Raw genomic sequence first — 13,868 nt, 5'->3', positions numbered from 1 at the left:
GGGGGGGGGCCCAGAGAGGAACTTTTGCAGATAGTGTCAATACCACCTCACCATATATGAAATAATATTGACTTATTTAATATTTATTTAAGTCCTGCAGATGAAATTTGCACAGCATACAGTACTTCTCTTTAATTACACTTTTCCAAAGTGTCAATCACACTTTACCAATTGTGACCAATCAAAAGAGGGCTAGGCATACATGTGAAACCATGGTCTAACAAGCACACTTGTTTTTGCCACAAACATGTTTGCATTTGTTTTAACACTATCGGTTTTGTGGGACCTTTGCAGCAATATTCAAGAGGTGGAAAGGTCTATTAGAAACTTTTTTCAATAAACCCCTACCCTACATGCTAATGTTATACTACCCAGGCTCTTCTAGTACTAGTATTAATAACTGGTACTGTAGCTGTAAACTGATATTAATAAACCAGAACTGTTGTTAGGATAATAGTGTACATACTCTTTAGCATTAAAACTCTGTGGGAACATTTTCAAGATCTCAAATGTAATGTTTTCAACATTTTGATGAATGTGATAAGATAAAAATGTGTCTTGTCTGATAAAGGCCAGCATTTATTTGCAGAAATAACATGTAGAGCTTTCAACAGATACTGTACTATGAAATTTGATTGATGTGGGTGAGAACTATAAAATCATAAAAATTTGTTTGTTTTCAGTATTATGACCATACCGAAAATTCTTATCCTTATCATTTTCATAATAATGATAATCACTACAGTAGTTGTCATTTTCATTTGTCTACATCATATGATAATTTATTATACTCATCATTATCGTCATCAATTTATAATTATCATCTTCCTCATCATTATCAAATTATCATTATCTTCCTTATCATCATCATCATTATCATCAAATTATCATTATCATCAACCTCATCATCATAACATCTTAATTTTAATCTTTAATCATCTTTATGCTATCTTCATTATCAATGCCATCATCCTCACCATTTTTATTATCATTGTTACCACCATTATCTCATCATAATCATAATCATGAGTATAAATTTATTTCCTCCTCTTAAATTGTTTTAAAAAAGTAGACACTCAATATTTAGTTGTCTGGGGTTTTTTCCTACTTATATTTTTTAATATATCTATTATTTTTTTTTTTTAATACTTGCCAACTATTTTTTGTTAATCTCATCAATATAATGAAATTTTTATTTACATATTCTTTCTAGGGTGGTACATTTACTGTGTCCAACCTTGGTATGTTTGGAGTGAAGAGTTTCTCAGCTATTATTAACCCACCGCAAGCTTGTATTTTAGCTGTAGGGGCAGCTCAGAAAATGATGGTCCCGGATGACAGTAGTGAAGAAGGGTAAGAATTCCATCATCATGAACTATTTAATCAACAATCATGTTATATAAAACAAATAATATTAATAAATTCTGTATCATTCATGCACTAACACATAATATTATGTATACAGGGATTGTGTATTCAGGAAAGATCAATGGGTATGGTCACACAAGGACATGGCCACTTTTGGCAGTCAAACGTGTCTGATATATTAGTCAAATTGTTCAGCCTCCAATTCCGTATATTTTTTTTATTGCTCCAACCTGTGGATTATTTACCTTCATGCACCTTGCAACTACACTCACAGCCCCTGCCAGTCTGGACTAGTCTGTGCCTTTTGGTTGATACAACAGAACCCTAGAGGAGTAGCAAGATATAAGGGCGTGGCCATAATTTTGGAAGCTTCTGTTAGTACTATAAATTGACCTTTTGACAGTCGAACAGGGGTCTGATAATTAAATGGTCAGCCTCCAGTTTTTTTATTACTGCTTCCAACCTGATGTTTTTCACCTACCTTAATGCATATGTTGTAACTACACTCAGAGCTCTTGCTATTACTATTATGGACCAGATTAGTGCCTTTCAGTTATAATTGCTAATGCGACCGGATCCTTAATATAGAGGAGTAGTAAGTAGTTAATCCCTGTCCAGACTATCAAATGTGACTGGCCTAAATATGGTCATGGTGATATCACATCATGACCATATATAGGCACATCATGACTATATATATATATGAGCACACATAGTGTGAACAGAGGTAAGGGATGCGTAGTTCACACCCGTGTAACGTTAGACTTTTTTTTTGTACCTTGTTTTGCTAGTATGTTTTTTAAAGATCGTCAGATGACCGCGGGAAAAAAATGAAAATAAATTTTTGTTTTCTTACTTAGCAATAGCTTTTGCCAAAAACATTCAGACGGAGGAAATAGAAATAAAATTTTCTTGTTGAATGTAAACAGTGTAGTGTATGGGATGGTTAATAAATGCTTTAAATTTATATAATTAGGAAGTTTATGTATACATCTTATATTTAGAGATTGTATGTTGCGGGATTAATAAGAATAAAGAAAAACTAACATTTTTTTCTGAAATTTTCATTTTTTTTTTGTGGCGACAGGTGCTCTAATTAGCTAAAATTAGATTTTTATTTGAAATCATCATTGGCGGGTGACGATTTCGCTATTAACAAGGTATAAAAAAAGATGAAGCTGATGAAGCTTTCAAACTTGGAAAAAGAAGTCTTCATCTTTGCTTACATTTTGTAACAATTTTCCAAGTAAAAATATTGATTGATTGATTGATTGAATATGATGATATATTATATTGTAGAAGTTTACAGTATGTGATTTTGTAGATAGAGTAAACTCTGAATAGAAAAAAAGTGTTGAGAAAGTTTGAGTGAACTACCCGAGACTCGGTTCAATTTTGTCGCGTCTGATTGACAAGTAAATAAATTCAAATCTTCCATGTGTCGTCAGGACACATCCTTAATTCCTACGGTGATCAATCAACTAGTAAAGATAAATTGAAGAGTGCAACGTAATGCCACAAACGTGCCGTGAGTAACGCTGTTTTCATGGAAAAAAAGAACGTACACTAGTTTTTCAGTGAACTGAAGCGGACAATCTAGGGACATTTGTTTTATAGATTTTTATTTGTATCCTTAATATTGTTATTTATTTATTTCATTTTCGAATGCCTTACAAAAAATGGCATTCACATAAAAAGATTTATAAATTTAAGGCAGATGGGGAGCTAGCACAGACACTGAGTCCTTCAACCGCTTCCTCCCCTCCCCCCACTGATACAGAGGAGCATTGTTACAAATTTAATTTAGTGTAGTAAATCCTTGCCGATCAAAAGGACCCATAGATAGTGGCTGGAGATTATCCCCAGTTTCAAGCTGCGTAAAGTGGATGAGAGTGTAGTGCTCCCCCTGGGTGGGACACAGGTCCACCGCAGGTCACTCCCAGCAATTTGCTGGTACCCATTGATACAGCTGGGTAGAATGAACCTGCTCCTTGGATCTACAGCTGGTGTGGCAATGGTTAGAAAATGCATCATATCAGTCCCCTCACCATATCCTTTTACCTCATTATAGTCTGCTCATGTCAATATTCTACTCTACTACATAGAGTGAGAAAAAAAGCAGACTATAGACACTTGTTAACAGTGCAGGAGTAGGTCTGTTTCTATTAACAGAAAAACTTTTTTCTGTAATACTGAAAAGCGGCGGAAAAAATAATTTATTTTTAGTTATGTCACCCGGGATGGATCAAAATCTTTGGCAGCCTGGAGTTGTCCCACCAGGCGAGTAGAGTATACATTATAATTTTCTTTAGCAAAGCAATTAGAACAGCACATTATTTCAAGCGCTGTGGCAATGACATCACAAAGTTCAACAAACTGAACACTAATCCATTATGAACAACGTGTATAACTTGTGGATTCGGAATGAAAGCAATTTAATAATTGGTCAATATCATTATGGCGTCTTGTGTTGTATATTTGTCATGGGTACACTTATTCATACCGTGTCAGATCGCATTACTGTTATTTGTAATGGTTGATGCTTGGATACGGCATGATTCATGGTCTCTACCCTATAAATAAACTTAATCGAATCTAATCTAGTTATAATATTTATTTATTTATTTAAGGGTGGAGTGGGAACAGTCTAGCAGAAGCTGATCATTTGGGATTATCAACATGTACCAATACAACTTTACAGAAAAAATTTTCTACAAATCTAAATATCAAGAAAGAAGAATGTTATGAGAGAAGAGAGTGTGAGCAATTAGAGATGTGAGAATGTGAAAGTTTTGAGTTATGAGGGAAGAGAGTGGAAGAGAAAAGATGTAAGGAAGAAGAATGTGAGAGATTGGAGATGCAAGAGAAAAAAGATGTAAGGAATAAAAATGTGAGAGATTAGCGATAAAAGGAAAGGGAAATGTGAGAGATAAAAGATGGTAGAGGAACATTTGAAAGATTGGGGATGCGAGAGAGGAAAATTTGATAAAAGAGAAAAAAAGGTTTGGGATATGAGAAAGAAGAATGTGTGACACTGGGGATGATAGATAAGAGAATGTGAGAGACTAAGAATTTAAGAAACAGGAGTGAGAGTTGTGAACGTGAAAGAAAGTTGTTAATATTAAGGTAAAAAAATAAATAAAAAATCTTGTGTTGGCTACGTTTTTGGACAATAAAAAAAATGGGTAGGTCAGTAGGAAAAGTTTTTTTTTCCACCAATAATGTGTGTATGCCTTAGTAGAAAATACACAAAAACACAACAAAGACCATTTTAAAATCTATATTGAAGAGCAAAACGGTTGCATAACACCGTCGCATCGCCTACCGTTAAAAAAGTTAGGCCTATTCCTGTCTTTTTCGCTCATTAAACAAATATTTTTTGTTGTCAAAAAGAAAAAAGAAGAAAGAACTAAAATGCTGAACCTCAATTTCGTATATTTTGGGTCGGCCGGGTGTGGCCAACACAATAATTTTTTTTCTTTGGCCTAAGGGAATAAGAATGTGAGAGAAAAGATACAGTAAGAAAAAAGAAAAATTGGGAGTACAAAAAGGTTATGAAGGTGATGCAAGACCAGAAGTAAATGACAGCATGTGAGTGATGAATGTGAGAGCATATTATATTCCAAGGCTTTTTTATTTGTCTGATTTTAGATGAAGCTTTTAGTGTGATTGACATGTTGTCATTAATTTTGCATACCTGTGTGTTTGAGGCTGTGTGAATTGAGCCAAGATGTTAGTTACCATCCCTCTCAAGGGTGCTGCTTGATAGACACTTTCAATTAACAGAAGTGTTTAATTAATAATTAATTGCATCAGTTTTTGTCTTCTATATTTCATTGTCATTTTATTCATATCAAACAATATGTTGGGTTGTCAAATTTACTATTAAAAGTAGAATAAATAAATTAAAATGTCAGTTACTTGGAGCGTTGCGTGGTAATGGCTAAATTATTTTCCGATAACAAAGAATTTTTTTCCACCTATTTATTTACACTTTCAGAATGATCACTTCTCTTTCCTTTTGTTTTTTGTAGCTTGAGTTCTGAATTAAAACTCCAATTACATCGTTGTCAATTTAGTGACAACCAGTCTATTTTTTTACATGCACTAGTAACTGGCAAAAGCAAGCTTTGATCAGATAACATCACCACATAGTGCTGTAATTTAGTTGATCGGTCGGTCAGATCATGGACCTATTAATAATTATTAAAAGGTCCATGGTCAGATGGTTAGAAAATTTTCTTTTTTTTCTGGATTACCTTTCAATGTGGGGACATTGATTCTTCTTTGAATTAAAGTAAGTGTATTATAGTGCTGCGAATATTTGCTGGTAGGTTATATTTCAAAGTTAGACAGAATGATATTAATGGATGATTATTCTGGTCTTCAAAGTTAAATTCAAATAGTTGGTTCTATTTAAAAAAAAAAAAAATAAAAATAAATGCAGTTAAATGGAGCAGTGGTTTGCATCAGGACACTCAGAAATGTCATTACAATGCTCTGTTAACTTAGGTATACCACGTCCAGTGAGGCAGTGATGGTTCGTAGTACAGTACTAAATATAATACAGTTCAAAAGAGTATTGCCTTTGATGCGGCTTCAGTGGTGTATCTAGGAGTTCGATCAGCTAACTCGCAAAATTAGGTGATTTTAGGTGCTTTTTATAAAATTGACCATGATTTTTTGGGGCGAGCCTGGTGGGGGCGCAAGTAATTTTTTTAGGGAGTGCGCTGGGAGTGCTCATCCCCAAAAAATCATGCTCAAGTAGTTAAAAATCACCTTAAATCACAATAATTTGCGAGCTAGCATTTCCTTATGTAACCATCGATCCCCCACACTTCACATTGCGCCCCATCGGTCCCCCATTTCAAGACTCCTAAATATGACACTGTTTGCAGCATGGCCGAAGGCCAAGGGTTCAATATGAATGACGGCTCGTAGTTCCATTGCACCATCTAATTAAAAACATGTGTAAGATATTACTTCTTGCAGGATTGTTTCATCTGGATTCTATATCATTATATTCTTGTGTCGCAGTAAGTCAAATGATGCGAAATTGCATCATCGGACTGATTATTCCCAAACGCCGTACCAGCAACAACTCCATGCAAAACTGCCCTTTAGGTCTCTGTTAAAATTTTCACGCGTTTACAGACATCGCATATCCTATTCGTATCATTTCACAAAATTGGTTATTAAGTGGATGGGGAACATAGTGAAGGACTCCCCCTAGAGACTCATTAACTCATCTCTGGAGGCTTTTACGGTAGTAATAGGTGTGTTTTTTCATTAACGTTACGTTTGGTGTTACTTATGCTTGCGGACTAAATATGCAATTGGTGGATGTTTGGATTTGTAATGCAATAATTTTTGTTAATCCTCCCCTGGCATTAAGGTTTCATGTTTGACTGTTTTGATACAGTATTGGTTGCCGTCATCAAGTAAAGTTTATGACGTGTTCACCTTTATTATCAGATAAATTTACGAAGAAATATTTACTAAAGATCATTTCAAGACCAGGACCCAAGTGAAACCAAAGATCTAATATAATTCATATTCATCTTTATTGCAATCAATTAAAACATATAGCAGAATTAATTATTGGATAAAACAAGTTAACATACTGAACAATTAATTAAAGTACACATTCAAAAGACATCAATTAGATAAAGTACAAGGAAAAACACAAAGTACATCAAGATAATAAATAATATTGCAAAATGTCCATGAAATTCAATTTGAATTATATTGAAAAATATAAAAGGGTCAATATTCAATAAGTAAACAAGGGGCATAAAAAAAAATTCTTAATGCAATTATTTAAAAAAATTGAATAAAATATTAATTGAATGGAAAAATATTGAACAAAAACAAAGAATTCTGTTAATGCTAATTATTTAATAGTAATATTAATTGCTTATCAATTGTTTGGAAAAGTTCGGTTGATCCAGCATGAAGTGAAAATTGCTCTCTTAATCATTATAAACAAATTTTTCTAAAGAGCATTTAATGATAGTGTAATATTACAATTTATTATCAATTATCAATTATTTAAATTTAGAATTTGTATTATCACTGTTGTTATTTTGTGCTAATTACTTCAGTAAAGTGTATTCACAATTTATAAGCTTTGCAAACTATTTTCACTTAACTGTAGAAATTGATCTCCGCTTTGTGTTACAGGGCCCAGTTTATAGTGATCTTCTTTTTGGAAGATTTATTTTGGAAAATATTATTGTATAGCCCCACACAGCAGAAGTATATAAACCTGTTAGCAGATTAGCGTAGTCAAAATAATTTGGCAAAAATGTTAATATTTCTGCTTTTGTAGAAGAAATTTGATTTTACTTGAAGTACAATACTGTACTTTTTTTTTGTCATTACTGTTCCACTCAAGAAAAAAAGAAGACTTTTGTCCTAATGATTTTGTGCAAATTTCTATCACATGTTTTTTTTTCCTTTACAGCTTCCGAACTGCCACTGTTTTAAGTGTAACCCTAAGTTGTGACCATCGTGTGGTTGATGGAGCTGTCGGTGCCCAGTGGATGCAACATTTCAAGAGATTCCTGGAGAAACCCGAAACTATGCTGTTATAAATAATAAGCGATCTAAATACAGAAGCACTTGACGTTGTTAGTCAAGTACGTGTGAGATATTATTAGTGTATGTCATCTAATTACAGATACTTTATTTATCCAAATATGGCAAGGTGTTCTTTCTAGAGGATTGTTGACACATTAGTTTGCATTAAAGATACAGTAATTCTCAAATGAAATTAAACAATTTGCCAGATTTACATTTGCGAGATTTTCTTGGTTGAACATACAGTTTATATATACAATTCATTCTGTATTATGTCTGTATATTGCACTGTATTGTTTACAGTATATCCATATATATTGTATTTCACAAATATAATTTTCAGTTGTCCTGTGTGTTTATGTATATAATGTTGTAGCTGAGACTATAAACAAATACAATTAAAAAAGGGTGCCCTCTATTGGCACTGCCATTGCTGGGGACCTCCTTTGGTTCAACGGCAAGTATGTAAGTAGATTAAGATACATACTATAATTTCCGATATTTACATTTCGTAGCAGATGATGCGTAAAATCCGCTACCAAGTCTCTAGCTATGACATTTGCAGATGGACATTGATAACTATGTTCGTGACCAGAAGCCAGTTGAGACCATGATTGGATGCAGGGTTAGTGCACTCTGCTCAGTGGTGTAAAAGGTTTCAACCGTTTTACATTGATTTAAATGTCTCTCCTGGCTCCCTCCTATTCAACTTTTTCTTTTGATAAAAGTTTTTACGAAAGGCAAAAACATATACAATGCCATATATGGCATTAGCTAGACCGGCAATGCTACAACATCATATATAGTTATATATATACCGTAGTTACTTGGATATCAGCCCACTAAATGGTTTGTATTATTCAGATTTCAAGGTTATTGTTCGTCTCTCTTGCTCATTTCCTCTACACATCTCGTCATTTAAGAATTTTTATTTATTTTTTGTTTAACCAGACAGTATTTTTATTTGCAAATCTTACGTTTTTGATTTATACAATAGATAATATTTATTATATGATTTTTGTATACAATGTATTGGAGATCTGCTATTGTATTGCGTAAAAGTGGCACAGCGAAGTGGCTCAGGTTTCCAATCTTGAGGTCAGTGGTCCAAATCCTATTTTTTTTTATAGTTTGTGTACTTCGGTTTGTTGTAACATAGAATGAGATTTGGCAATATGTTCACGGGTAATAATACTGTAAAGACTAGTTTCCATACAATCGCTACACTGTCGCTACAGTGTTTTCACTGCAATCGTTGTGCTGCGTAGCAGTCCCCGACACGATCAGGAAGGCTCCCTGATTCAACCGACCAATCAAAATATCCAAAAGATGTCAACGATAGCGTGTAGCGATTATATGGAAACCAAGCTTTAGCGCCCTGATACTTTGGCAGTGGAACAGAATGCCCACAAATGATCCAATAAGCACCTCTACTAAATACAGTAGACTTCGCTCTAGGATTAACGTTGCGGCTTAATTTTAAATTAAAGTCACTGTGCTTAATCAAGAGATACCAATGCGCTTTTATGTTTCATATTATCAGGACAGTGTTAAGTAACATATTTATCACAGGTCAAATAATATAGTTGCAACGAGTAACATATTCCTTATATTGTAATAAAGCACCAATCTTGAATAAACGCCGCTCTCAAATAAGACCTGCGCAAAGGCCTCCAGAAGTGTTATAAACACCACGGTACATTTGCAGTATATAAAAACTTACCATGTAGTACTGCATTACTACTTCTACTATTATTATTATTATTATTATTGTTGTTGTTGTTGTTGTTGTTGTTGTTGTTGTTGTTGTTGTTATTAGAGCGGTTTGGCGCAGCGTTTGCTGTTCTGATTCTCAGCCTTCAGGTCGGAAGTTCAATCCCTCGCTGCTCGCTGTGTATTTCATTTCTTTCCTTAGGCAAGGCACTTCACACCTACAGTTGTCTCTGAACAACCAGGAGTACAAGTGGGTTCCTTTAAGTTCAAACACAAAATGTGCTGATACAACTGCAAAATTATGGAATTCACCCCCAGGGACCCGAGTATGTGTTCAATATGTGCTTGATCCGATGACGGGGGTAATAATGCTAAGCGCATAGAGGTCTCTATGCGCTATACAAGTCGACCATTATTATATTATTATTATTGTTGTTATTATATAGACAGCACATAATTTTATTTATATACATAGCCTACTAGTTTGTTTATTGATTGTATAACTATGAATTCTCAAGCGATTATTTACCAAAGGCATGGCATTGAAAAAGGCAATTTTTTTAATTGCCATGGTGATTAATGGATGTAACGAAAGGTGTCCTTTGTACATAGCTCTGCTGAAATTTATAAACATGCAACTGAAAACGTATTAAACAGGGAAAACATTCACGTTTGGGGCACATTTTGTGGTTCCCCTATGACTGTGTAATGCTATATATATTATAAAAATATAACATGGTTTGATAAGTAGTGAATTTAAATTTCAATACGTATGGATAATTGACCAACTGCAGACGCCAATGGAGGTAGTCCAAATCATCAACACCGAAAGAAGTAGAAGTCACCAGGGCCTACTTCGCGGAAATCGGTATAGCAAAACCAAAATCACAGTATGATGCTAAGAAAGTGCCAAATTTAGTCGTAAAATAACCTTCTTGCACGTGTAGGATTGGAACCCAGAACCCTATGATTGGAAGGAAAACATCTGAATGATGTAGCCATATTGGGCAGTGCATGCCATTCTATTTTCAGTTTTACTACCCTACGTGTTGAGCATTAATTTGGAAAATGAGGATTACGTTTCTCAAAATTGTATGGTGTGTCAAATTTTATGATTGGTTTCAAACCTCGTTGATCTTTGATTTCAAAAATAAATTTACAAATTATAATTTACTTCGGCTTCCCGTATTTTATTTGGATAATATGCTTTTGTTCTCAGTATATATGACAACCTATCAAAGTAGTGTTTTTTTTATTGATTTTACAACCATTCGTCAGCCACCTGATGGGTTCTACTCATATCAAGTTATGTTATTTTGTTGCAAGTAAAAATGAATGATTGCTCGATCGAATGACTGTATAATAGGCTGATTGACTAATGATTTAATAAGGTGATGATGTTGATTGTTGTTGATGTATTATTCAGTTGATGAATTAGAGTTTGGTAATTCATCCAGCGTTTTTTTTTCCCTCTCAAAATGATACATCATAGTCATTTTACCTTACTCTCTTAATGTGAGTGAGTGAATTTCACTTTAAACGAGTTCCTACATTAATCACTCCAATTTTACTTTTGCTAAATCCACTCTTAAATGAGTGAATATTATTCTTAAAACAGTGAATAATTAGTAAAATTCTCCCTCATTCGATTAAAAAACTCGCTCTATTTCACTCTACAGGCCCGTAGCCAGGTGGTTGGGTTGGAAGGGTTCAAACGCACCCCCTCCCCCTTTTTTAAGAAGTACCCTTTTGAAATGTATGCAAAAATTTCAAGAGTGACATTTCTGGGCATCTAAGGATCGAGGTCATGAAAATTCGTATTTTGTAACAACTGTCATAGGTGTAAAGCCCTTTTTTGGTCAAATTTGGATTTTGCATATATTTCTCTAACAACCATTTTTCATAATATAATCAATAAAATTTGCCGTTTTCTGAAAAATCAAACCACACTTTGCAAATCCTGGCTACGGTCTGGTTCTGTCAAGAGTGGTCACTGCACTCTTTCATTCTCCACTCTTGCATTTAGAGAGTAATATTATATCAATTACTTTGCGTCTACAATCTCAATCCCTCTCTTTCCATTCCCCTCCCACTCCTGCGTGTAGCATCCGGTTTGTGCTTCACTGTGGAGTAAACAACTTCAGTACATGCTGATGTCACTAATAATACTTATGGCCCTGAAATCATTGCTATTTACATGACTGCCAGCTTGTGTCGTCATATTACTTTCAACCAATCAAAACGATTTCATCATTGATGTCATTCCATAGCAAATGACATAGGCCTACCTTGGCATAATCACGGCACCGGCCATTTACTATACTCTACGTTTACAATAATTATGTTTTGATATAATATACAGGCATGCTCGATTGCCGAATACAGATGATGGGAAAGGGGCACCGGTTATGAAAAGAATTCTAAGAAAATTATATTATCAAATGCTATTTCTAGTTTTTATTTCCAGCTGTGTATTTTGTGACGTTACCAATACGGATCTTTTTACATAGAGGGTGAACTTTTAAAAGTGTGTTGAAGTAGTTAGCTGAGTCACGGCCCAGATTCTGTCTACCCTGACCGGTGCGGTATTTGATGGCCTCCATTAAGTATTGATTGCTTCGTCGCACCACCGACAAAGCGTATAGCAGGCCGAAAGAGAATGATCATGTCACGTAGTCACATGCGCATACAGCCCTGTTCGTGTATAACGTGGTCGAAGTTGACGCTCTGTGGTTGTAGAAAACGCAAATCTATCTTAGGTTTCAATAAATTTGACGCAATCCTTACTCCCTGGCGTAAATTTTGAAGAATAGTAGGGAACTTTCGATAAGCTCTGTCTACGCTATCAAATTTTCTTTGACAAAAAATTGTTGTATGCCCATATATAGTCATGATGTGCCTATATATGTTCATGATGTGATGTCACCACGCTCCAAATACATTGTCGCAAAGAACGCATACATCAGCTGTTTACTGTCTCATTTATAAACGACTCTATGTTATGTACAAAAATATCTCAGAATTTATTTTTTTGACAATAAAGTTGACTTGTATCTTGTAATATAATTGTACTAACTCAACAAGACGATACTGGCAGGTCTGGCTCGGCGGTCGTCGGCCTACGCGATTCTATCATGGAGAACACAATGTCGGATCGGTTTTGATGATGATCCGTTCAGGCTGCCACGTTCACCGACTTTCAGCAGACGTCGTTGTCGCGTCGTCTATGGCCTGGCATTCACTGCGCCCGGCGACGGTCATCGGCAGACGCGATTCTATGGGAAATGCAATGCCACGACGACACGCGCGCAACGGACGATCGGTTCAGACTGCCACTGACAATCCGCGTACAGCGTCGCGTCGTGTAGCGCTCACAGAAAGTGGAGTTGTATTCGTCGTAGAAGAGTGAAAGGACGGACAGAAGGATCCCATCACCACCATCCCGCTTCATCACAGAACACATAATTAGCATACAGGTAAATTCAAATTTCGAAGTTGTATTGTTATCGATAATCCGTCTAACTCGTATATAAATATTATTCATGAATTGCTGGAAATGTCATCATTCACCGATCACTTGATGGTTCCCGTCATTTTCATTCACTAATGACTAAATTGCGTGGTTAGAAATATGATTATATTGATTAATAAATTAATTTTTCATTAACTGAATATAGAAAATGTCATGAATACTTTGTAATTGATTATTTTCGCACAACTCCCTGTGAGCGATACGACGCAACGCCGTCTTCTGATTGTCGCCAGCAGTCTGAACGGATCGTCATCAAAAACGGTCCATTGCACACGCGTCGTCGCGTTGCGTTCTTCATAGAATCGCGTCACGGACGAATCTAATCATCATCACCATCACTATCATCATCATGAAGTTGAAAGTTTTTATTATAACTATATCATTATCACTGTTATTATCACCGTTATTATAAATATTATTATCATTATTATCATTATTTTCATTATTATTACTATTATTATTATTATTATTATTATTATTATTATTATTATTATTATTATTATTATTATTAGTAGTAGTAGTATTTAGTATTATTATCGTATTCCTTATCATTGTCATCATTATCGTCGTCGCCGTCGTCGTTGTGGTAGATGGGTGAGTGGTAGGTTTATCGGTTCGAATTATTGAGTGAAAAAACATACACTCATGTAACTGTAGGTACCCACGAAAATCG

General features: G+C 34.9%; 1 protein-coding gene across 1 annotated transcript in view; it reads left to right on the top strand.

Annotated features, from left to right (window-relative positions):
- Positions 1–10,836, top strand: part of LOC117123165 (dihydrolipoyllysine-residue acetyltransferase component of pyruvate dehydrogenase complex, mitochondrial-like) — a gene marked incomplete at its 5' end in the record, with an annotated part of 33,853 nt that extends 23,017 nt beyond the window's left edge. The window contains 2 exons of the mRNA XM_033269016.1: positions 1,214–1,353; positions 7,835–10,836. Coding sequence (XP_033124907.1) covers positions 1,214–1,353; positions 7,835–7,964 — 270 coding nt within the window. The remainder of the gene's footprint in view (positions 1–1,213; positions 1,354–7,834) is intronic.
- Between the last annotated feature and the right edge of the window lie 3,032 nt (positions 10,837–13,868).

This window comes from Anneissia japonica, unplaced genomic scaffold, assembly GCF_011630105.1.
Source record: "Anneissia japonica isolate Jap-2015-1 unplaced genomic scaffold, ASM1163010v1 scaffold560_len657749_cov147, whole genome shotgun sequence".
NCBI lineage: Eukaryota > Metazoa > Echinodermata > Crinoidea > Comatulida > Comatulidae > Anneissia > Anneissia japonica.
The sequence above is the reverse complement of the archived record's forward strand: the minus strand, read 5'-3'. Positions and strand labels throughout refer to the sequence as shown.